This window comes from Aquarana catesbeiana, linkage group LG02 (assembly GCF_042186555.1).
Source record: "Aquarana catesbeiana isolate 2022-GZ linkage group LG02, ASM4218655v1, whole genome shotgun sequence".
NCBI classification, from domain to species: domain Eukaryota; kingdom Metazoa; phylum Chordata; class Amphibia; order Anura; family Ranidae; genus Aquarana; species Aquarana catesbeiana.
Window position 1 is genome coordinate 59358650 of NC_133325.1, and position 24883 is coordinate 59383532.

At 41.4% G+C, this 24883-nt stretch overlaps 1 protein-coding gene across 1 annotated transcript in view; it reads right to left on the minus strand.

Annotated features, from left to right (window-relative positions):
- The window catches only part of GRM5 (glutamate metabotropic receptor 5), a 528413-nt gene that overhangs the window by 105679 nt on the left and 397851 nt on the right, over positions 1-24883 (minus strand). The window contains 2 exon segments of the mRNA XM_073612964.1: positions 147-315; positions 8482-8728. Of these exon segments, the coding sequence (XP_073469065.1) occupies positions 147-315; positions 8482-8728 (416 nt within the window).

A 24883-nucleotide genomic window follows, 5' to 3' on the forward strand; every position in this document is an offset into this window, starting at 1 on the left:
ATAGATAGATAGATAGATAGATAGATAGATAGATAGATAGATGAAATTGCCATAGATAGACAGGTAACTGGAACTGTGATAGATAGACAGATAGATAGCTGATCGTAGGATTTATATATATGGGTACACAGTGGACTTAACCTCACCTTGATCTGTCCTTTGGCGCAGGGCTCGCTGCACACTGATCGAATGATGGTGTTTTTATTAGACCAAATTTCATCATCATCCATTTTTAATTCCCCTATGTCCCAGCTTCCAACATTGATGTAATCAAAGTAATCTTTACCCATTTTCTTAAAATTCATGATCTCATACCTACACAAAAGAATATACATTAGAGGGGAAGACATGGCTCTTCTTTTAGTGGCTAGAGCACAATTTCTTTATAGTGACCTGCTATTACCGCTATTGGTCAGAAAAACATCCCCTTTGTGCAACGCTTAAAAATAAAATATACGGTAATGATTTTGGAGCAATTATTGGAGCAATAAAGTTTGGAGCAATGTATTTGACTTATTTTAAACATGTTAAGCTTATTTTTTTATTATTTGTTTGGCATACATGGCCCTTCCAGTGCTTCTTCCTGCATAGACCAGTTATAGGTGGGTGCCGTGGGCACTTGTTTGTATTTTGATTATATTGGTAAGGCAACGCACTGACATCTTTGCTACCATAGTGATAGGTGCTGGGTGTTCAGTGTGCCCCTGTAGGGGTGGGCTCCTTCCAGGCTCTTCTGCCCTCTGCCCACCCATTATATTTCATGTGCTCCCATAGTGGAGACTCATAAGTTAGAGTTAGGACTACAGATACCAGGGTGCCTTGACGGGGCTCTGTAGCTTATGCATGTATTTGCAAATGTGTGCAGACTAAACCCAATAATGCATATTGTTAGACAGGACAATTTGGTTGGTTGCTGGCTGGTTGGTAAGTTTGAGCTTGGAAATTTCTTAGTATTTTTTTTACTTATTTTATTTTTTTTTTTATATTTCAATATAACTTTTGTTTTACTGATTAACATTTAATGCATTGTGCACCCATTACACAGGATTTATAGGAACAACATTGCATGGGCATGGTTGTCCTAAATTCAAGGCTATGGGTTCCCCTGGCCCCTGCCCGAGCACAGCCGAGCCCGCCCGTGCCGAGAGGAGCTGAGACTGCACCCCCGTCCGAGCACAGTCGAGCCCGCCCAAGCCGGGGGGGGGAGTCTGTACTGATTAAGGGGGATCTATACTGAGGGAGGGGGGTCTGTACTGAGGGGGAGAGTCTGTACTGATTGAGGGGGATCTATACTGAGAGAGGGGGGTCTGTACTGAGGGGGGGTCTATATATATTGAGGGAGTCTGTACTGAGGGAGGGGGATCTATGATGAGGGAGGATGGGTCTGTACTGAGGGAGGGTCTATACATATTGGGGGGAGTCTGTACTGAGGGAGGGGGATCTATACTGAGGGAGGGGGGTCTGTACTTAGTGGGGGGTCTGTACTTATTAGGGAGGGGGATCTATACTGAGGAAGGGGGGTCTGTACTGAAGGAGGGGAGTCTATACATAATGAAGGGGGGTCTGTACTGAGGGGGGACTTTACTTGGCAGGGGGTAACACCATGTTTTACTGCACCAGTGGGGTGACACCAACCCTAGCAAAGCCACTGCCACCCACCTCCTCTATCTTCTCTGGGCGCACTCCAGCATGCTCTGAAACAGGTCATGGTGTTGGGGTGATATAAGTGCTAAAACCAGCCATTCACCTGACAAATCACTTGCCCCCGAAAGCCCCGGCAACTCCGAGACTACATTCAAAACACCCCCCCCCCAGTCCTTGGCAAAATTGTCCCTGAATGGCAGTTTGGAATTGTGGTCACCCTAGACAGAAGTGATAACTAAGTGGCTTGGGGAGCAAAACATTGAAATTTTGGGTCCATGGCTAGGTAACTCCCCAGACCCCCATTGAGAACTTATGGTCAATCCTCAAGAGACAGGGGGAACAAAAAAAACCCCACAAACTCTGACAAACTCCAAGCATTGATTATGCAAGAATGGGCCGCCATCAGTCAGGATGTGGCCCAGAAGTTGATTGATAACATGCCAGGGAGAACAGCAGAGGTCTTGAAAAAGAAGGGTCAACACTGCAAATATTGACTCTTCGCATAAACTTAATGTAATTGTCAATAAAAGCCTTTGGCACTTATGAAATGCTTTTAATTATACTTCAGTATACCATAGTAACATCTGACAAAAAGATCTAAAAACACTCAACATAGTTACATAGTTAGTCAGGTTTAAAAAAGACACAAGTCCATCCAGTTCAACCATAAAAATAAATAAATAAAAAATAATATCATACAATCCCATATAACCAATGGTATACCCAACTCAAGTAGCAGACTTTGTGAAAATGTATATTTGTGTAGTTCTAAAAACTTTCGGCCACGGCAGTTCACTGGAGGTCTTCAGCTGCAGCTACAGTCTGGACTCCCAGTGTGTGGCTGGACCAGTAGGAGGGAAGTAATGTTACAAATATGAAAATTGAAGTGCCACACCACTGATAAGATACAACATTATTCCAATAAAAATCAGGGGGGCAATCCAAAAAGTAGATTGTTCCTTTTTACTTTTTGGATTATCCCCCTGACTTTTATTAGAATAAAGTTGTATCTGGACCGCTTAGCAGTGGAGTGGCGTTTCAATTTCCATTTTTGTTATATTACACCACAAGCCAAGGAGGTGTTGTGGAGATCCTCTGGGGTGTAGAAGATACCTGCCCAGGAACCAGATTACTTACATCAACATCAGTACTTTAAGATAGCAATACCAGTGAGATCACCCTAGGGGCTCAGCGCTTTCCTCAACATCAAAGTAGTTCTAAAGGCAGAAGGTTTTTTTTTTTTTATCCGGAAGTGTTTCTAAACCCACAACAGTAAAATCAGTCTGTATATGCAGTAAAGCATGCTTGTTATACTCACTGTGGAACCTAAGGGGTTAATCCTCTGCATTGTGTAAAAAGGCTGTTTGATCCTATCATCTTTGATCCTCTGCTTCTTCCACTGTCCCCAATCCATCTTCTGGTAGAACAGAGGCTAGGGGACAAGCTGCACATGCTCAGTTTGGTGTGTATTGCTAGAGCGTTTTTTTTTTTTTTCTTGGCAGTGCATGTGATCAGCACAGGGCCAGTCAGCACTGTCCAGATAGAGGGTCAGGGGTCCTGCAGCCTGGTAGGACGGTCAGAGGAGAATGAAAACTCCTCCTACAAGCTTTAACCAAAAATTGATAGAAGTCACAAGATAGCTACAGTATATACTGCTGATGAGAAAAGTTATTTAGCAGTTTATATTTACTAAAATAATTGTACCTCAATGTTCTGTGTACTGTGGGAGACCAGATATAGTGAATGCAGGGTCCTGGGTTTAGTAACACTTTAATGCATTGTATGCACTAAGATAAAAAACCTTCAGTGTGCAGCAGCCCCCCAAGCCCCCCTAATACTTACCTGAGCCCCAGCTCGATCCAGCGATGTTACACAAGATCATTGGCTGTCTGGGACTCTCCCTCCTGATTGGCTGAGACACAGCAGCGGGCGCCATTGGTTCCCGTTGCAGTGAAAGTCAGGGAGTCAATGAGGAGATAGAGGGGTGGGACTGGGCAAGAAAAGCTGCAGTAACGCTAAAGCGCCGGACGGACGCCACATCAGTGTGGATAGGACATGTGCTGGACTTCCATAACTTCAATGTAAGTGGATAATTGCACCTGTAATTAATTAAATGTTATTAGTTCTAAACTGGAGGCGCCTGTTCTCTTCTTTTAGCATATCAATGATTAAAAAAAATCATTGGTGGCATATGCCTGCTCCCTCTCTTTTCCTGGCCAATTTCCCACTTTTTCTTAGCTTAGTTATTTTTTAACTGCTTACCATGCATGGTCCTCAGGGGGCATCTTCACAGCAAGGTGATTACAATGTTCTTCTCCATAGGCCACAAATTCAGCAAGACCCCAGTAAGAACATAATGTTGTCACACATTGACCAGAGGCTTGCAGGCAGTGGCAGTAGCAGATGTTGGCAATATACATGTACTAGTATACTTACATCATACTATAAACATATTATACTATACACCCCTCACATTTTTGTAAATATTTTATTATATCTTTTCATGTGACAACACTGAAGAAATGACACTTTGCTACAATGTAAAGTAGTGAGTGTACAGCTTGTATAACAGTGTAAATTTGCTGTCCCCTCAAAATAACTCAACACACAGCCATTAATATATAAACCGCTGGCAACAAAAGTGAGTACACCCCTAAGTGAAAATGTCCAAATTGGGTCCAGTTAGCCATTTTCCCTGCCCGGTGTCATGTGACTCGTTAGTGTTACAAGGTCTCAGGTGTAAATGGGGAGCAGGTGTGTTCAATTTGGTGTTATCGCTCTCACTCTCTCATACTAGTCACTGGAAGTTTAACATGGCACCTCATGGCAAAGAACTCTCTGAGGAACTAAAAAAAAGAATTGTTCTACATAAAGATGGCCTAGGCTATAAGAAGATTGCCAAGACCATGAAACTGAGCTGCAGCATGGTGGCCAAGACAGGTTTAACAAGACAGGTTCCACTCAGAACAGGCCTCGCCATGGTCCACCAAAGAAGTTGAGTGCACATGCTCATCGTCATATCCAGAGGTTGTCTTTGGGAAATAGACGTATGAGTGCTGCCAGCATTGCCACAGAGGTTGAAGGGGTGGGGGGTCAGCTTGTCAGTGCTCAGACCATACGCCACACACTGCATCAAATTGATCTGCATGGCTGTCCCAGAAGGAAGCCTCTTCTAAAGATGATGCCCAAGAAAGCCCGCAAACAGTTTGCTGAAGACAAGCAGACTAAGGACATGGATTACTGGAACCATGTCCTGTGGTCTGCTGAGACCAAGATAAACTTATTTGGTTCAGATGGTGTCAAGCGTGTGTGGTGGCAACCAGATGATGAGTACAAAGACAAGTCAAGCATGGTGGTGGGAGTGTCATGGTCTGGTCTGGCATGAGATCTACCGGAACTGGGGAGCTACAGTTCATTGAGTGAACCATGAATGCCAACATGTACTGAGTTATACTGAAGCAGAGTATGATCCCCTCCCTTCGGAGACTGGGCCGCAGGGCAGTATTCCAACATAATGACCCCAAATAAACCTCCAAGATGACCACTGCCTTGCTAAAGAAGCTGAGGGTAAAGGTGATGGACTGGCCAAGCATGTCTCCAGACCATCAACCGTATTGAGCATCAGTGGGGCATCCTAAAACGGAAGGTGGAGGAACGCAAGGTCTCTAACAGCTCGGTGATGTCATCATGGGGGAGTGGAAGAGGACTCCAGTGGCAACCTGTGAAGGTTAAGGCTGTGCTGGAAAATAATGGTGGCCACACAAAATATTGACACTTTGGGCCCAATTTGGACCTTTTCACTTACGGGTTTACTCAAGTTTGTTGCCAGCGGTTTAGACATTAATGGCTGTGTTGAGTTATTTTGAGGGGACAGCAAATTTACACTGTTATACAAGCTGTACACTCACCACTTTACATTTTGGAACAAAGTGTCATTTCTTCAGTGTTGTCACATGAAAAGATATAATAAAATATTTACAAAAATGTGAGGGGTGTACTCACTTTTGTTGGATACTGTATATAGAGTGGGTATAGAAAAGAAGGGAGGCCAGAACATATTGGCCCCATAAAGGAAGATGAAGAGAATTTGGCTACAAATGACAGAGAGAAGGCGAAGGTTTTGAATAAATTTGTCTCCTCAGTTTTCACAAGGGAAACGAGGGGATATAGTATCCAAGACTGTAATGTTAATAACACATCACAGGAAGCTCCCTCATGGCTAACAGAAGACAGAATCAGAAATAGACTTGAAAAACTTAAAATAAATAAGTCACCTGGACCAGATGGCTTACACCCGAAGGTCCTTAAGGAGCTTAGCCAGATGATAGCCAGACCATTGTTCCTAATTTTTATGGACAGTTTACTGACTGGAATGGTACCAGCTGATTGGAGAAAAGCCAACATGGCACCAATATTTAAATAAGGGCCAAGATATATCCCTGGGAACTACAGGCCAGTTAGCCTAACATCAATAGTCTGCAAGCTATTGGAGGGTATGATAAGGAACTATATACAAGATTTTAATAATGACAATGGCATCATTAGCAGTAATTAGCATGGATTCATGAAGAATCGTTCTTGCCAGACCACTCTATTAACCTTCTATGAAGAAGTGAGCTGCCATCTAGATAAAGGAAGGCCTGTGGATGTGGTGAATCTGGATTTGGCAAAGGCATTTGATGCAGTTCCCCATAAACGTTTAAAGTACAAACTGAGGTCTGTCGGCATGGACCATAGGATGAGTACCCGGATTGAAAGCTGGCTACAGGGATGAGTCCAAAGAGTGGTGATAAATGAGGAGTACTCAGAATGGTCTGGTGTGGAAACTGGGGTCCCCCAAGGATCTGTCTTGGGACCAATTCTGTTTAATTTATACATAAACGATCTAGAGAATGGGATCAACAGCTCAATCTCAGTATTTGTGGATGATACAAAGCTAAGCAGGGCAATAACTTCTACACAGGATGTGGAAACCTTGCAAAAAAGACCTAAAAAAAAAATATGGGGTGGGCAGCTACATAGCAAATGAGGTTTAATGTTGAAAAATGTAAGGTAATGCATTTGCCAAAAATACGAACACAGGTTCCCAGCTAGGGGTAGAACTTCTGGGGGATATCTAGGATGGAAAAGGACCTGGGGGTCCTAGTAGATGATAGGCTCAGCAATGGCATGCAATCCCAAGCTGCTGCAAGCAAAGCCAAAAGAATATTGGTATGCATTAAAAAGGGAATTAACTCCAGAGATAAGACAATAATTCTCCCGCTCTACAAGACTCTGGTCCGGCCGCATCTTGAGTATACCCTCCAGTTCTGGGCACCAATCCTAAGGAAGGATGTACTGGAACTGGAGAGAGTCCAGAGAAGGGCAACAAAGCTAATTAAAGGAATGGAGGACCTCAGCTATGGGGAAAGACTACAAGCATTGAACTTCCCTCTGGAGAGGAGACATTTGAGAGGGGATATGATATTAATGTACAAATACCGTATTGGTGACCCTACCATAGAGAAAAAACTCTTTAGTGAAAGGGAATTTAAAAAGACATAAGGCCATTCACTAAAGTTGGAAGAGAAGCGATTTAACCTTAAACTGCGTAGAGGGTTCTTTACTGACAGAGCGGTAAGGATGTGGAATTCTCTTCCACAAGCAGTGGTATCAGCAGGGAGTGTCGATAGTTTCAAAAAACGATTAGATGGGCACCTCAACGACCACAACATACAGGGGTGTATGATGTATTGACAAACACACACACACAAATCATAGGTTGACCTGGATGGACTGGTGTCTTTTTTCAACCTTACCAACTATGTAACCATGTAGGAATCACCCCCCTTTAAAATAATCACATTTTGTCACATTTCAGGCTGCAAAGCAACAAAATGTGATTATTTTAAAGGAGGGCGATTCTTTTTCATACCCACTGTATATATTTGTATACTTACATTACTATAATGACATTTTTGTTTAGGACCACCAATGGTTTATACAATCATTAATAGCATTTGTCTGCTCCCTCTCTTCTCCTTGCCAGCTTCCCACTGGTAGGGTCCTTACTTTTACATAACTTTGCTATTTTTGGGCTGGTTAACATGCATGGTCCACAGGGGATGTCTTAATGGCAAGGTGACCACAATTTTTCCGATAGGCAACAATATCAGAAAGTTCACTGTGAGGGCGCAATGTTGTCACATTTTGCCCAGGAGATGGAAAGCAGCAATAGTAGCAAGTGTTGGCAATATACTGTATATGTACTAGTAAACTTACTTTTTTACAATGATGGACCCTGACATATTCTTTTAGGACCATCAATGATTTAATATATCATTGGTGGCATTCGTCTGCCCCCTCTCTGTTCCTTGCCAGCTTCCTGATGGAATCCCTATTTTTACTTACCTTAGCTGATCTTGGGCTGCTTACCATGCATGGTCCTCAGGGAACGTCTTTGTGGCAATGTAACTACAATGTTCACCAGTTGTTCAAAATCAGCCCCTAAGACCCCAATGAGGACATGTTGAAATGTTGAAAGCAGCAGCAGTAGTAGGTGTTGGTGATATACATGTACTGGTATATATTTCACAATGCTGGACCCTGACATTTTCTTTTAGGACTATATCAACTAAATTCTAGTAACTGCAGAATGCCTGAGTCAATGACCTGCAAATTCCATGAGCTGAAACACATAGGTATATCCAGGATGGAGTTTATTCTTCTATGTTCCTCTAACTGTAAACAGCAGACTGCCTGTCTGCTTCTCTAAACCCCCAGCCTTATCACCAATGATCCTTACAGATTGATACGTTTTAAATGTAATAAATTCAAACAAAAAAAGGATAATTGTACCTTCCAGGTGAGTCACCATTCTCATCGAACCTGACGATGTCATTGGCCACACCTGTGAAATTAACTTTCATGATACAATCTAGAAGCTTCTGCCCATCTATAGGTTTCATGGCATCACAAAGGCCAGCATATCCTGGACAGAGGGACACCTGCATAGTGTGGAGACCATATGCCATGGCATAAATAGCATTGATGACAAAGCCCATCTTGGAATCCTGAGCGTACTGTTGCGTCAAAGAAAGTCGAGCTGGAAGACAAAAAAAATAGCAAAAAGTTATGACACAACATATCTATTCAGAGCTGGTAATGGCAACAAGAGGTAGGCATGACGAAAAAAAAATAGTTTCAGATAGTATCAGATCTGTTCGTTAATTTAATAATTTCGTTTTGTCATATTTGCTATGTTAAAATGATTCATTTTCGGAAATTTGGTTTGTATATCCGGAAATTAATTTTGTATATTCAGATTGGGTTAGTATATTCCTGATTTTAGAATCAATTAACATTTTGGAAGAAGGTTATAGTCAATCTATTCTATTCTTGTTTATTCTTATCATCTTATTTCACTTAGATACCCTAATGTATTTATTGCAATATGTTTCCATTTCGAATTCGAGTTCATTTTCAATTTTTTCAAATTCAAATTCATTTTCAAATTAATTTTAGAATTTCTAGAATCCTAATTCATTTTCAAATTTTCTGAATTCAAATGTGTTATTTCTTTTCATTATAATCAATTTAGGATTCATTGAAGTTTGTTAATATTGTGATTCAGAAATTTGGATACATTCAAATCTCCGAATAACAAAAATGTTGTCCGAATTTCGATTTGGCACAAAACGGATCGCACAGGTCTAATGGCAACATATTTGTTCGGGCTTGGACTCAATAGTCCTCAATAACATACTTGAATGGCAGTGGTACTAATGCATATACAATGGGCAGATGTGCTTTATATGCCATGGCTGTCTAAACTAAACATGGCTAAATGCAACACAATGGGGTTGATTCACTAAAGGAGCTCAGAATCTTCACCAAATGAATTGTGCAAATATTCCCTTCAGTTATCCAATCGTGAGAAAATCTAGTTTCTGTTCACTCTGAACACCAAATCATGTGCAGTTGCTTTTTACACAGATGGATAATTGATTCTAAGCGCTTTTAGAAAATCATCCCAACTGCCTCTTTCACTGCAAATCGTCTGGAGACTGGTGATCCAGAGCTGCAGTCCATGCTAGATGGTCTTCTGAAGCCTGAGAGGACCTCACGCTGGAACGCCAATAAGAAGTGTCCACAATACTTAAGCAGCAACATTGGTTCTCGAAGAAGAACCCTTCCACTCTGCAGTCTGGAAGGTCACGTTACCACAGGTTTAGGTGAGTAAAAAGGAGATTTTTACTTTTTTGGGGGCTGGAGCACAGCTTTCATTATCTCCTTTTTTGAATATTCAATTTGAAATGAAAAGGTAATCTTTTAAATATAATTTTTTAGTTATTTTAAAAAATTTGGATAGAGTGGTGAGGGGGTAGAACCTCTTGTCAAGTTTGCATTGCTGCCTGTGTCCCCATTTGGTAGATTCACTCTCTTTATTTGTCCTGATCTCCCATCTCCCCAAGAAATTGACAGTAAATCTAACATTTTGAATTGCTACAAGAGAAGGAACAGAGGGGAATTTGCCCCCTCCCTCCCCCCTCAATCCCTTGTGGAGGACTATGGTTTATTTTCCAGCCCTTGCTGGGCAATATTGTCACACCCAGCTGCCAGAGGAGGTATAGAGTGGAAATTGTGTCCCCCCCATCCCCTGTGGAGGACTATGTTTTATTTCCCAGGCGATGCTGGGCACCATTGTTACACCCAGCTCAGCTACCAGAAGAGGAACAGAGGGGAAATTGTCCCCCCCAATCCCTTGTGGAGGACTATCATTTCCTTCCCAGTCCCTGCTGGGCGCCATTGTTACACCCAGCTACCAGAGGAGGAAGAGAGGGGAAATTGTTCCCCCCCATCCCTAGTGGAGGACTATCGTTTCCTTCCCAGTCCCTGCTGGGCACCATTGTTACACCCAGCTACCAGAGGAGGAACAGAGGGGAAATTGTTCCCCCCATCCCTTGTGGAGGACTATGGTTTCCTTCCCAGCACCTGCTGGGAACCATTGTTACACCCATCTACCAGAAGGAGGAACAGCAGAAAAATTGTTCTCTCCCATTCCTTGTGGAGGACTATGGTTTCCTTCCCAGCCCCTGCTGGGCACCATTGTTACACCTAGCTACCAGAGAAGGAACAGAGGGGAAGTTATCCCCCCATTCCTTGTGGAGGACTATGGTTTCCTTCCCAGACCCTGCTGGGCATCATTATTACACCCAGCTACCAGGAGGAGGAACAGCAAGAAAATTGTTCCCCCCATCCCTTGTGGAGGACTATGGTTTCCTTCTCAGCCCCTGCTGGGCACCATTGTTACACCTAGCTACCAGAGTAGGAGAAGGAACAGAGAGGAAGTTATCCCCCACCAATCCCTTGTGGAGGACTATGGTTTCCTTCCCAGCCCTTGCTGGGTGCTTTTGTTACACCCACCCTTCCGCTGGTTACTATTATTCCCCTACACCCTCCTTCTAGTCACTACTGCGTCCCTCCACCCCCCACTGGACACTACTGTTCCCTTCATACACAACTAGGCACTACTGTTCCCCTCCAACCCCCAATGACCGCTATTGTTTCGCTCATCCCCTCCAGGGCATGATTGTTCCCCCTCACCTTTTGCTGGGTGCTGTGTAAAGAGGAAATGATTGACACTACTCCCAACCAGCCCAGGTGAATAAATGACAAGGAGCGGCCTCAGCCTACATGTCTCCATTGCACCATATGCTCTAAATCATTTTGCCCATGGCCTAGTCATAGAGACTAAGGTAATAGGGACTGTTGGGTACTGTTGTTCCCCCACCACCCACCACTGTGCACTATTGCCCCCCCCACGGATCACTACTGCCCCCCTTCCACGCCTCCCAGTGCCCGCTTAGCACAATTGTCTCCCTGTCCATTGGTTTTTTCTCCATAAAAACTTTATTGAAATACAGGAAATACACAAAAAAATGAACTCCAAATAGATTACATTATGTAAGTGGGTAATGACAAAAACAAATCGAAAGGAGACATAAGTCAAGACATCCTGTCAAATAATCAAGCTGTTAAACTGAAATGACACCCTACTAAGGGTACAGCTAAGTAAATGTCTAGTATCGCTATTGACCCCCATTAGATAAGTCTTTCTTGAGATAACCAGGTAAGGAACTAACAAATGAGAATGCGGAGTATCAGAAAAATTACGACTAGGGAGATCAGTGAACAGATCAAAAAGAACCTGAGGTTGGTGAGCGACTGTTTCAGGCAGCAGCCAGTCCCACTATCCTCGCCCACTAGGACCACACTAAGGATGTACAGAGTTCCCTTATTTCGAAAGTCCTGGGAAAAAAAGGGGGGGAGAGGGAGGGAAGTTGAATGCAAGGTTGAGAAGGAAGAGGGGATGGGTGAATGCCAACTACCCTCTCCATCTACCTCTGAAAAAGTTTCACCTTTATAGTGGCCAAAGGCGAACTCCAGCTTTAACGTCTAATATCCAAAGTCGTTATCTTGTAGCAGGATCACAATCTGTGTCCTGCAGGAGTACCTGATATAGTCGAGAGGCTTGAAGAGGTATCCAGGCATCCCATGTGGTAGAGTAGTTGGATATTTTGTCAAAAGTAGTATAGATCAGTTCCTCTATCTCTGCTATATGATTGATACAATAAACCTACTTCTTCAGCGGGAGGGGGGACGTGGACCTCCAGTGAACCGGTACGCATAGCCTAGCAGTGTTGATCATAAACATAGCAGCCAATTTATAGTACAGTTTTTTGGATATTTTGGTGAAATGAAGAACGGGGGGAACTCCAATGGGAGCGAAGATACTACTGTCGTTGTGTCATGCACCTTATCCCAATAAGGCTGAATTAGTGGGACCTCCCACCATATATGGAGGAAAGTGCCTGTATCTCTGCCCCATCTTTAGCAGCATTCATAGACAGAGGGAGGGAATTTGTGAAGAAGATTCTGTGTTCTGTACCACCGAGTTTTCAGTTTATAACCATTCTCCTCAGAGAGTCCTTATGGATCTACAAATTCATGTGCTCCCAGCTTGCTTCATCTATCTCCGTGTTCAGTGCGGATTCCCAGAATACCTATTCAAAGCGCAAAGAAGCCGGTGGACCTCCAAACAAAAGAAGCATAGAGCACTGAGATCACATGATTCTGGGGAGAGGCCCGACCCCTAATTTTGCCCCCATGTCCCTTCCCCCATACAAATAGATTTTTTTCCCTTTTTCCCCCCACTAATCACCAAGGTCAGGGTATCCTTCCTTGCACAGACACTAACACCAGGAATGTTTACCCTCCCACTGACTACAATTTATTTTCCCACTGACTACCTACTGTTAGACATGTGCAATTCGTTTCGTCACAAATTAGTTTTTTTAACGAATTTCGACCAAAATCGTTAATTCAGAAATATCAGAATGAATGAAAACCCATTTAACAAATTTTTCTGAATACTCGTAAATTTGAATATTCGTAAATTCGTAAATTCAATAATTCAGAAATTCAAAATTTGAAAAACCAAAAATCCAAAATTTCAGAAATTCGGAAGTTTCGAAAATCCGAAAGGTACAAAATACAAAAATTCGAAAATAAGTATGTAAATTCAAAAGAACAAAAATCCAATCATAAAAACAAAATCATAAGATTCAAAAATCTGAAAAAATAACTAACAATATCTTAACTATTACTAACTATTAAATTATAGGTATTGGAATTTCCTTTCAAATTTGGCTGTTAGAGAATGTAAAGAATACTAATTTATCCGAAGTTACGAATTATCCAAAATAACGAATGGCGTATCTAAACGAATGGAAAATAATGAATTAATAATAATGAATAACAATAATAATAATAATAAAAATGTTTTATTATTATGATTATTATTATTATTAATAATAATTTATTATGTTCCATTTGTTTAGATGCAGCATTCGTTATTTTGGATAATTTGTAACTTCGGATAAATTCTTATTCGTTACATTGACTAACAGCCAAATTTGAAAAGTTCCAAAACCTATAATTTAATAGTTAGTAATTATTAGTTAGTTATTATTTTGAATATTCAGATTTTCATTCTTTCGAATTTTCCTTCTTATTTTCGGATTTTCGAAATTTCGGATTTTGGAATTTCTGAATTTTCAAATTTTCGAATTTATGGATTTTCAAATTTTCGTTTTTTCAAATTTGCGAATTTACGACTTTATGAGTTTATGAATTTTGATCATAACGGATGACCCCAAGAACGAAAAAAAAACCCCAAAAAAGAATGAAACGAGAACGAACACATTTTTTGGCAGTGCACATGTCTACCTACTGCAGACATTTTTCACCCATTGACCATAAACACTGATGAGAAGCATTTTTATCTCCCACTGACCGCCAACACTGGGCATTTTCTTCCTCCAGTTACACAAGGCATTTTTTTTTCTTCCCCTGACCACCAACGCAGGTCATTTTTTTCTTCCCACTGACCAGCAATGTAAAGAAATCCTATGCTATGGTTGTGCTCAAAAGTTTGCATACCATGGCAGAAACTGTGAAATTTTGGCATTTAAATTGAAAATATGACTAATCATGCCAAAAAACCGTCTTGTATTCAAGGATAGTGATCACATGAAGCCATTTATTATCACATTGTTTTTCGGCTCCTTTAAAAAAAATAATGATAACAGAAATCACCCAATTGGCCCTGATCAAAAGTTTACATACCCTGGAACGTTTGGCCTTGGTACAGACACAGAAGGTCTAGAATAAATAAAGGGATAGAATAGCAAATAAAAGAATAAAGCAAAACAGAAGGAAATAGGATAGAAATTAAAAACAGAATAAAATAGAATAGAAAATAAAGCAATAGAATAGAATAGAATAAATAGAATAGAATAAAATAGAATAGAAAATAAAGCAATATAAAGAAATAGAATAAAAAAATAGTAACAAATTTAAACAAATCCAAATTAGCGAAACAAAATTTCAGACAAAATTTGATTTTGAATAGTTTTTGATTCAACGTCGAATAGTTTTCAAATCAAATTTGAATTGTATCCGAATTTCTGAAGTGAATAAAATAGAATAGAAAATAAAGGAATAGAATAGAAATGAATAATAAAAAAAAGAATACAATATAATAGAGTAAAACAGAACAGAATAGAAAATAAAAGAATAGAGAAAAACAGAACAAATTAGAATAGAAAATAAAAAAACAGAATACAATAGAAAATAAAGCAATAGACTATAATAAAAAATAGAATAAAACAAAATAAAATAGAATAAAACCATCTTCGAATTTCAAATAGAATACATTTTAATTTTGAATACAATAAAACAATAGAATAGAATAAAAATAAAACAATAGAATAGAAAGAATATAACCATTTCCCAAAACTCAAATAGAATAAGTATGAATTTGAATAGAATAGAAAAAAATAGATTATAATAGGATAGAAAAAATAATTGACTAGAATATAAAAGAAAATATTATAATAGATAGAAAATAAAATAATAGAATAGAATAGACAATAGAAAAGAATAAAATAGAATAGAAAGAATATAACAATATAACCATTTTCCAAAATTCGAATTTCGAATAGAGAAGAATAGAATATAATAAAAAACAAAAGAATAGATTAGAAAATAAAAGAATGGAATAGAAAATAAAAGAATAGAATAGAAAAAAACAATAAAATAGAATGGAATAGAAAGAATATAACCATCTTCCAAAATTAAAATTTTGAATAGAATAAATTCAATTTCAAATGGAATTAATTTCCAATGCAATTTGAATGGAATTCTAATCAATTCAAATTTTCAAAACTTGGTCAAATTTAGTTCAATTAGACAGAAAATTTTAATGGATTCAAATTTGAATAAAGGAAACGAATTCCGAAAATTAATTAAACTAATGAAACAAATTTAACCAAACAAATTTATGTAAATAACGAATCGAAATTAAATGAAATAAATGTTTTCAATCTGCACAGGTCTGCAACTAGGAGACAGAGATGGGGCATTGTCGGCCTATAACAAAAAGAGACTGAACAAGAGCAGCACCACCAGGTATTGGGGGGGGATATTTTGAAACTGATGCACACAGAATCTGATGCAGCTGTGCATAGTAACCAATCAGCCCCTAACTTCAGCTTGTTCTGTTAAGCTTTGACAACAAGCCCAGGTTCACACTGCTGCGGGATTGAAATCATACAATTTCATTCCCGCATGTCAGTCTGACTTCGGGGGTGATTTCAGAGACATCTGTGCGGGTTCCTGCACAGATGCCTATACAAATCGCCTGCCGAAGTCGCCAAAAGTAGTACATAAACTACTTTTGGGAATCAGTGCGGCGCCGCACCGATTCAGACGGTGCCATTGCATAGCCGCCGTAAGTGCCAGGTGCCATCGCCATAGCTGCCGATTTGGCATGTGATTTGACATGTCAAATCGCATGCCAAATCGCATCAATGTGAACCTAGGCTCAAACCTGGAAGCTGATTGGTTACTATGCACAGCTGCACCAGATTATGTGTGCTCCAGTTTTAGTAAATCTCACTCATTGTTTTAACCACTATATACTATGCCGATATACGTCAGCACAATGGCAGCGGTGGGCAAATGGGTGTACCTGTACGCACCCTCTAGAAGGCAGGGCTAGCAGGCGTAATCGTGCCTGCGTTCTCCCAGCGATCGTGTCACAGAGCCGCAGAACGGGGAAGTGCCTATGTAAACATTGCATTTCCCCATTCTGCCTTGTGACATGACAGAGATCACTGGTCCCTGTCATCGGCGTCCGCCGTGATCTGGGACCACTATTCTCTGCCGAGGGAGTCCAGGCCGAATCCAAGATGGCCGGCCGCGTCTCAGCCACGAGACACACACAGGGGGACAAGCGGAATACAGGCAAGTCATTGCCCCAGCTACTTTGACTTTCACCCCCCAAGCTAATAACAACATCTCCCACAGTGTGACCCCATCGCCTGCATCCACAGACTCGCTCATAGAGTGATCGATAGACAATTACACGCTAACTCCACTGAATATTACTCCGGTTCATCCGGAAGTTATTATCGCCCCAGGAGGCCCAGATCATGATATACCCCAGAACGCAGGAGACTTATTCATCAAATTCTCTGTGTTACTGGAAAAGGGTCTGTCTCTCATGGCCAGCAAGATCACTAATGACATCCGATCTGACTTCCAAAACCTGGGCTCCAGGATGGAAGCAATAGAGCATAAGCTCGAGGGCTAATCAAAACACTGTCCAGGGCTAATCAAAACACTGACCACATACATGTAATACAAGAACAACTGGATGTGGCACTGAACAGGATCGACGACCTTGAAAACCGTTCCAGGAGGGACAATTTTAGGGTCAGAGGTATCCCGGAATCTACCACAGATGCCCACAAAGCTATACAGGACCTCATTAAGACCCTCATCCCTGCCATATCCCCACACAAATTGGAATTGGACAGAGCACATAGGTCACTGGGCCCCCTCAGAAAGGAAGGTTCGCCCAGGGACATAGTAGTGAAACCGCACTATTACAGTGTGAAAGAGGAGATTATGAAAATATCACAACAACAATCTCGCATATCCTTCCAAGGACAGGACATCCAGATCTTTGCAGACATCTCCCCAATCACTATTCAAAGACGCAGAGCTCTTAAACCACTGCTGCAGATCCTGTCACAAAAGGAGATCAAATATTGGTGGGCCTTCCCCTTTGCACTTAAAGTTAACTTCAAAGGCAGAACCTATTCCTTCTCAGAGGGCGAGCAGGTTCTCCAATCCCCAAAATTTATTTCGCAGGACCCAGCAATGGACACCTCAAACATTCAAGCAGGATCCTCCAAGCGCCCTACTCCCACAAGCCCAGTTTCCCCCACATGGAAGACAAACAGAAGTAAGCGAGTAAAGGAACCCATGCCTACCTAAAGACGGATTAAACATTAGAGCATTCTTCTTACTTCTCAGGGCACTGCCCTGCTCTGCAAATTCAACTGGGTCTCCTTCCTGACCTGGGAGACTATCCTGATACCCCCCGTACTGCCTCATTCAAATCCCTTGACAAGAGCGACTATTCACCCCTTCGTTAATTCTGCAACCGCCCCCTATCAGGGACTTGGGGCAAACGAATCCTAACCTACCAAGTGACTTGCCTGAGAGGGGCCTATCGTTCAACATAAGAGAACTTATACTGGACTCTCGGTGGTCAGCTTCAAGGTCAGCCACCAATACCCCAAGCTCGTGAAGGGCTAGTCTTAAACAATTCTCCCCGGAAAAAGGGGTCTCTAAGGGCAAAGATCGCTAACACCTTGCAAAATATGACTCTTAGCCCTACCTCCCCCACCCTAAGTGCCCAGTACCCCCCTCTCCCAACTTCCCTGTCCACCCTTCTCCAATCCCTTACCCCACCCTTACCCCTCCCTGACTGGTTTGAAAGGACTAAGTTTGAATTGTCCTGCTGGCTATGTTCCATTTTTACAACATCGTTACTGTTTATAGATCTGTTAAGATTTTCACTTGTTGTTTGCTTTTTTACTTTTTTTTTTTAGCTCCAATGTTGGCTATGGCTGGGGCAGTAGTCATGCCCCTCCATCCACCTCTCGAATATGGGTTTTCTATCTTCGAGTGATGGAAAGGTAGTCCTCTCTGAGGGCTGCCTCAATTGGTTACTTAGCGATAAGGGAGGGAATCTTTCCCCCTCCTTTCGCCGCAGGCCTCTGTTAGGCCTATTTGCACTTTGTCCTTCCCTCTTCTTCTTCTTTCTCACTAACCTCCTCTCTCTGGTTGCCAGTCTGCAGATGACGCTACTCCTTCTCACAGCTCCAGGTCCCAGGTTCATCGCCAGGCTTCACCCAAGATTGGTTCATCCCATGCAAAAAATTGTAAGTGATGTCCTAGTCGATACACCCCTCTTTACCCAGGGTCATGCCTACTAACAACACAATTCCCCCATCACTCAGAATAGTATCCCACAATGTGCAGGGACTTAACTCAGCAATCAAGAGAAGGAAAATCCTCCAGTCGTACCACTCCCAAAAAATGGCAGTGGTATTGCTGCAGGAGACTCATTTTATGATACAATACAACCCCCCCTTCCTACACGTCCACCATCCCCAATTCTATCTAGCAAATGCCCAAGATAAAACGAAGGGGGTAGCAATTCTTTTTGCAAAATCCTGCAAATTTAAGGCCCTGCAGGTTCACAAGGACACCGAGGGCAGGTTTATCTTAGTGAAAGGGATGTTAGAAGATCATATGTATTCATTCATCTCTTACTATACTCCCAACAAGGGTCAAGCTAAATTCAATGTTCCAAACTATAGAGCCTCTGTTGGAGGGAACGGTGATCTATGGAGGAGACTCCAATATCGCGTTCGACCAAAATCTAGACCACCCTCAGGTCAACTCACCCGCCCCAGGAAAAATAGTTCCAGAACAGCAAAAATGATTTACCAACAAGGTCTCGCCGACATTTGGCGTGAACTTAATCCTTCTCGTAGGGACTACACACATTTCTCGAACCCCCACCAATCATACTCCAGGATTGACCACATTTTTATTTCCTCAATACATATCCCCGCAGTTAAAAAAGCCTATATCAGGGACACAGCCCTTTCGAATCATTCCATGGTTATTTTAGTTTTACAGGGCCACCTCACCAAACCCCCCCTTCCACAATGGAGACTCATGGAAACTTTACTTAAGGATCCAGTCCAGGTGAAAATCATTGACAAAGCACTGAAAGAATATTTCCTCCTAAATGACGTATAGGGAATCTCGGCTGAGACTTTATGGGCAGCCCACAAAGCTACGATCCGGGGAAAGCTAATCCAAATAACAACACAAATTAAAAAAGAAAAAGCTTCAGACGTAGAGCAACTTGAGAGCGACTTTTCAGCTTTATGCAAACAGCACAAAAAGGACCCGACAAAGGTCCAAACTGCCCAATTAGACGCTGCTAGAGTAGCATTAAACCTAGCGCTCACGGTCAAGGCTGAGATTTCCTTGCGTTGGAGTGAAGCAAAATTTTATCAGCAGAAAGACAAAATGAGCACGATGTTAGCATCTAATCTATCTTCCAAACCCCGCACCTTCTCGTTCTCCCTAAAAACAGATAAGAGTGATGGCTCAACTACCACTACCTTAAATCCCCAACGCATTCTACAATCATTCCAGGATTTTTACGCTAAATTATACCAGAAAGGCAATGCAGTTGACAATTTCGCTATAGAGGCCTTTCTAGAGGACCTAAATATTCCCACACTTAGTAAAGACCATACAGATATTATGGAAGCCCCAATTTCCACAGAAGAAGTGATCAAAAATCTAAAAGGTGGCTCAGCTCCAGGGCCGGACGAGTTCTCCACCCATTACTACAAAACTTTTGCTGACACCTTAGCCCCCCATTTAACAAAATGTTTCAATACCAAACGGAAGGGCGACCCCAGAGATACCCATCTGAAGACGGCTTACATTTCAGTTATTCCCAAACCAGAAAAAGACCCAGCACAAGTAGAAAACTATAGACCCATCTCCCTAATTAACAATGATTTAAAAATACTCATCAAAATAGAATGAGCTTTTTTATTAACCACTACATCCACAAGGACCAAGTGGGTTTTATCCCAGGAAGACAGGGCCCCGATCAAATTAGGAGGGCGAAAGACATCAGCTCAATCCTAATATCCGTTTGGGATGGAGGCCCACCTTTCTTTAGATTTACAAAAGGCCTTAGATTCCCTCTTGTGGCCTTAGCTATTTACAATCCTAAGGCGTTGGGGGTTCGGGGAAAGTTTTCTGGGGCTATTAAAATCCCTTTACTCTACCCCTGAAGCTCGGGTCAAACTTCAGGGTCATTACTCCAACCCCATCAAAATCTCCAGAGGAACTAGGCAACGCTGCCCTCTATCTAACTTATCTTCGCCCTAGCGATCGAAACTCTGGCTATCGCAATTAGATCAGATCAAAACATTAAGGGGGTGAGGTGTGGACAATCAATCCACAAGTGTGCTCTTTTTGCAGACGATATTCTGCTCTTCGTCACCTCTCCAATAACCTCACTACCTAACATAAATAGACTCCTAGAATCCTTTGGGAACATTTCAGGTCTAAAAGTGAATATGAACAAGCACGGAATATATCACTACACCCCTCATTGGTCAAACAATTGAAACCCTCCTATAAATTTAAGTGGAGCAGTACGTCAATCCGTTATCTAGGGATAAACCTTACCTCTAAGATTGATCAACTTTACCAGGCAAATTCCCCCCCCCCATGTATCACAAACTGGAAACCGACCTACTAACATGGTCCCTATACAACATATCATGGCTAGGTAAAGTCCACTCCATCAAGATGACCCTTCTTCCTAGGCTACTTTACTTATTTAGAACCCTCACGATAGTGATTCGTAAAGATCATATACAGTCCTTCCAGGGAAAGATAATCAAATTTGTCTGGGGCAAAAAAGGTTACAGATTAGCAAGACGCATCCTCTACAGTCCTAAAGTACGAGGAGGACTAGGTCTCCCAAAACTCTTTAGATACTATCAAGCCGCTAGACTTGCACAACTTTCAATGGTCTAGTCTAGACATGAGAAACCAGATTGGATCACTATAGAGAGACAGGCGGTCCCCACATACACCTTAGACTACCTATTATGGTGCCCCTGAAAATCTAGACCCCCAATAATGTCTCCCACCCTATCCCACGTCATAAAATTATGGGAGGACATGAACCATCTCCCTGCTCTGACATCAGACATTCACCCGTTAGCTCATATATTCCAAAACCCCCTCTTTAAACCAGGTATGGACATCAAATCCTTCCAATGGTGGCTGGACAAGGGCATGTATCGTATTGGACATTATTTCTCCTCATCTGGCCCGATCTCGTTGAAATATTGCACTGAAAAGCTGGATCTTCCCGACTCGGAGAAATTCAGATATTATCAGATTTCCCACTTCCTCACCTCGGTTTGGATAAAACAAACCCACCCCCCAGACTTTTCAAACTATGAGCGCTGTTGTGGCCAGGGATCAGGGCAAAAGGGGGGTATATCCATAATTTACACATCACTTTCAGAACCCACTTCCAAATTCCCTTACATGGAAGCTTGGGAAAAAGACTTGCAGGAAACCTGGGACCTGGAGGAATGGCATAAAAGGGGAACGAGAGCATCTAAAGGTTTTATGAACATTTCACTAATAGAAGCAAATCTGAAAGTATTAACCAGATGATACCTAGTTCCCGTGAGAATAGCAAAGATGTTTCCCTCTACCTCCCCGCTTTGCTTTAGAGACTGCCAAGCCCAGGGTTCCATGCTTCACATATGGTGGGAATGTCCATGAATCAGAGGATTTTGGAACAAAATATTCAATCTTATCCGGAGAGTCTCTGGCCTTGCGGTCCCAAAAACCCTTCAAATTGCGTTACTGAACGCACCCATCCCCAAGATTCCTAAATATTCCCAAAAACTGATTTCATTTATGCTTATGGGAGCGAAAATCATCATCGCTAAGGTATGGAAGAAACCAACAGTCTCCCTCTTAGCTGCTAAGAGGAAGATCTCTTGGATCATGTCCCCAGAAAAACTAGTCAGTACCATTCTGGATACCACAAAAATATTTGAAGCAATCTGGGAACCCTGGGCTAGATACTTAGGCATATCCCTCATCCCTGGAGTCAACGCAGCGTGAACATTTATCTATGCTTCAGGCACTGGCAACCATCCCCTAAACCCTCTCTTTCTTCTGATCTCTCTTATCTACTCTTTTCTCTTCTATTAGGCTTATAAAGTTCATGATAGCCATGTTAGGTTCTCTAACAACCGATAGTTTGAGTTTACTCCTCCACCAACTTCACATCGGCAGGAGCATACAGGCACTAACCATAATCCATTTGGGTAGTTCTTGCTTTACGAGAGATTACAACAGCAGTGTACAGTACACTCACCGGAGGACAGTCAACTCAGGAGAAGCACTGTTATTTCCGGGAGGCAAGACAAGTCCTGGCTTTGAAAGAGCACTTTTCTTGACTTCCGATACGGTCAGCCCCTGACACAGTGTGAACCCCTACGGGGTGTCAAGTCTGACCTTTGACTTTAGTGCTCGACCGTATTTCTCCCTTTCTCCGCTGAAACTCAGATAGATCTTATATTAAAGGGACCATAGGATGCTGAGTGCTTTGTGGTTTTCACATTTAAATACTTCTGTTGTTCGTATGCGCTGTTTCAAAGTGAGTTGATGGAATTAAATTGTAATGTACTGCTTTACAATAAACGTTTTAAAACCTAAAAAAAATATATATATATATATATATATATATATATATATATATCGGCCTAAACTGATGAAAAAAAAGTTTTTTAATATATTTTTGGGCGATATTTATTATAGCAAAAAGTAAAAAATATTGCGTTTTTTCAAAATTGTCGCTCTTTTTTTGTTTATTGAGCAAAAAATAAAAACTGCAGAGGTGATCAAATACCACCAAATGAAAGCGTTATTTGTGGGGAAAAAAGGACGTCAATTTTGTTTGGGTACAACGTCGCAGGACCGCACAATTGTCCGTTAAAGCGACGCAGTGCCGAATCTCAAAAAGTGCTCTGGTCAGGAAGGGGGCAAAATCTTCCGGGGCTGAAGCGGTTAATGAAAGCTGCAGATTCTAAAATTATTTAAAAAAAAAAAAGGTTTCTTAGTTTTACAATAATGTGTAAAAGTTGGTGATTTGATTGATTGGGGTTTATATTTACTTTAACAATATAGCTTGTGAAGCGGTAATATACATGAAAGTGGATTTTCCACTCAGGGTGATATTACTCTGTCCTCCTATTTTCTATGTTAGAGAAAGCGGTATAACAATCTCTTAAATCATCCAAAACAGAGTTAAAAAACAAAAATATTCCGGCGGTGTAGCTGTGATTCAGCCGCACGTTATTACATGCTTTACCGCCGCGCTGAGAACTACATCTGTGAATGGACGGTGCTGCTCACAAGACGCTTTCATTTCTCCATTACAGGAAAGATTTTCGCAGCAGGAAACAAATTACCACCTGAAATTGTTTTCATCACAAAAATGAGGGTGTTCTGTTCCAGAAAATAAAGCAAGGGAAGTTTCCCCGACTTTAAATTCCTTGCCTAATTATATTGGAATTTGTACAGCAATATGCAGAGGAAAAAATGGATTGTGCAGGTAGAAACATAAAAGGTGCTTGGCAACAACAGGACATAGGACAAATTGTGAAATAACAGAATAAAAAAAACAAAAGTTGCCACGCCATTCAGAATTAACCACTTAAGCCCCGGAAGATTTGACTGCTCAATGACCAGGCCATTTTTTGCGATTTGGCACTGCGTCGCGTTAACTGACATTTGCACAGTCGTGTGGTGCTGCACCCAAACAAAATTGATGTCCTTTTTCCCCCACAAATAGATCTTTCTTTTGGTGGTATTTGATCATCTCTGCGGTTTTTATTTTTTGCGACAAGAGCGACAATTTTGAAAAAAACACAATATTTTGTACTTTTTGCTATAATAAATATCCCCTTTTTTTTTTTAAAGCAAATTTTTTCTCAGTTTAGGCCGATTTGTATTCTTCTACATATTTTTAGTAATAAAAAATGCAATAAGCGTATAATGATTGGTTTCCGCAAAAGTTATAGAGTCTACAAAATAGGGGATAGATTTATAGCATTTTTATTATTATTTTTTTTTTACTAGCATTGACGGCGATCTGCGATTTTTATCGGGACTGCGACATTATGGGGGACACATCGGACACTTCAGACACATTTTTGGGACCATTGGCATTTATACAGCGATCAGTGCTATAAAAATGCACTGATTACTGTAAAAATGTCACTGGCAGGGAAGGGGTTAACACTAGGGGGCGATCAAGGGGTTAACTGTGTTCCCTGTGTGTGTTTCTAGCTGTAGGGGGAGGGGACTGACTAGAGGAAATGACAGATTGTGATTCCTAGCTATTATATATCATATATTATATAGTATATCCATTGTGAGTGAATAAAGAAGATGAATAAACCATTCATTCCCCCGGTCCACCTCCACCAAAAATCATATAAATTTCCTCCTTAACCAGAAACTTTGGACTCCAAATTATAAGAGCCAAAAAGCGCTGTTCACAAGCCTAATGATGAAAAGGTCCAGCCCTGTTATGGTAGTGGGATTAATGAAATGGCTAGTGCTGAGGATCGCTTCATCACAATGACCATGGGGACTAGATAAAGAATGCCCACATAATGTAAAACTGTAAATCCAT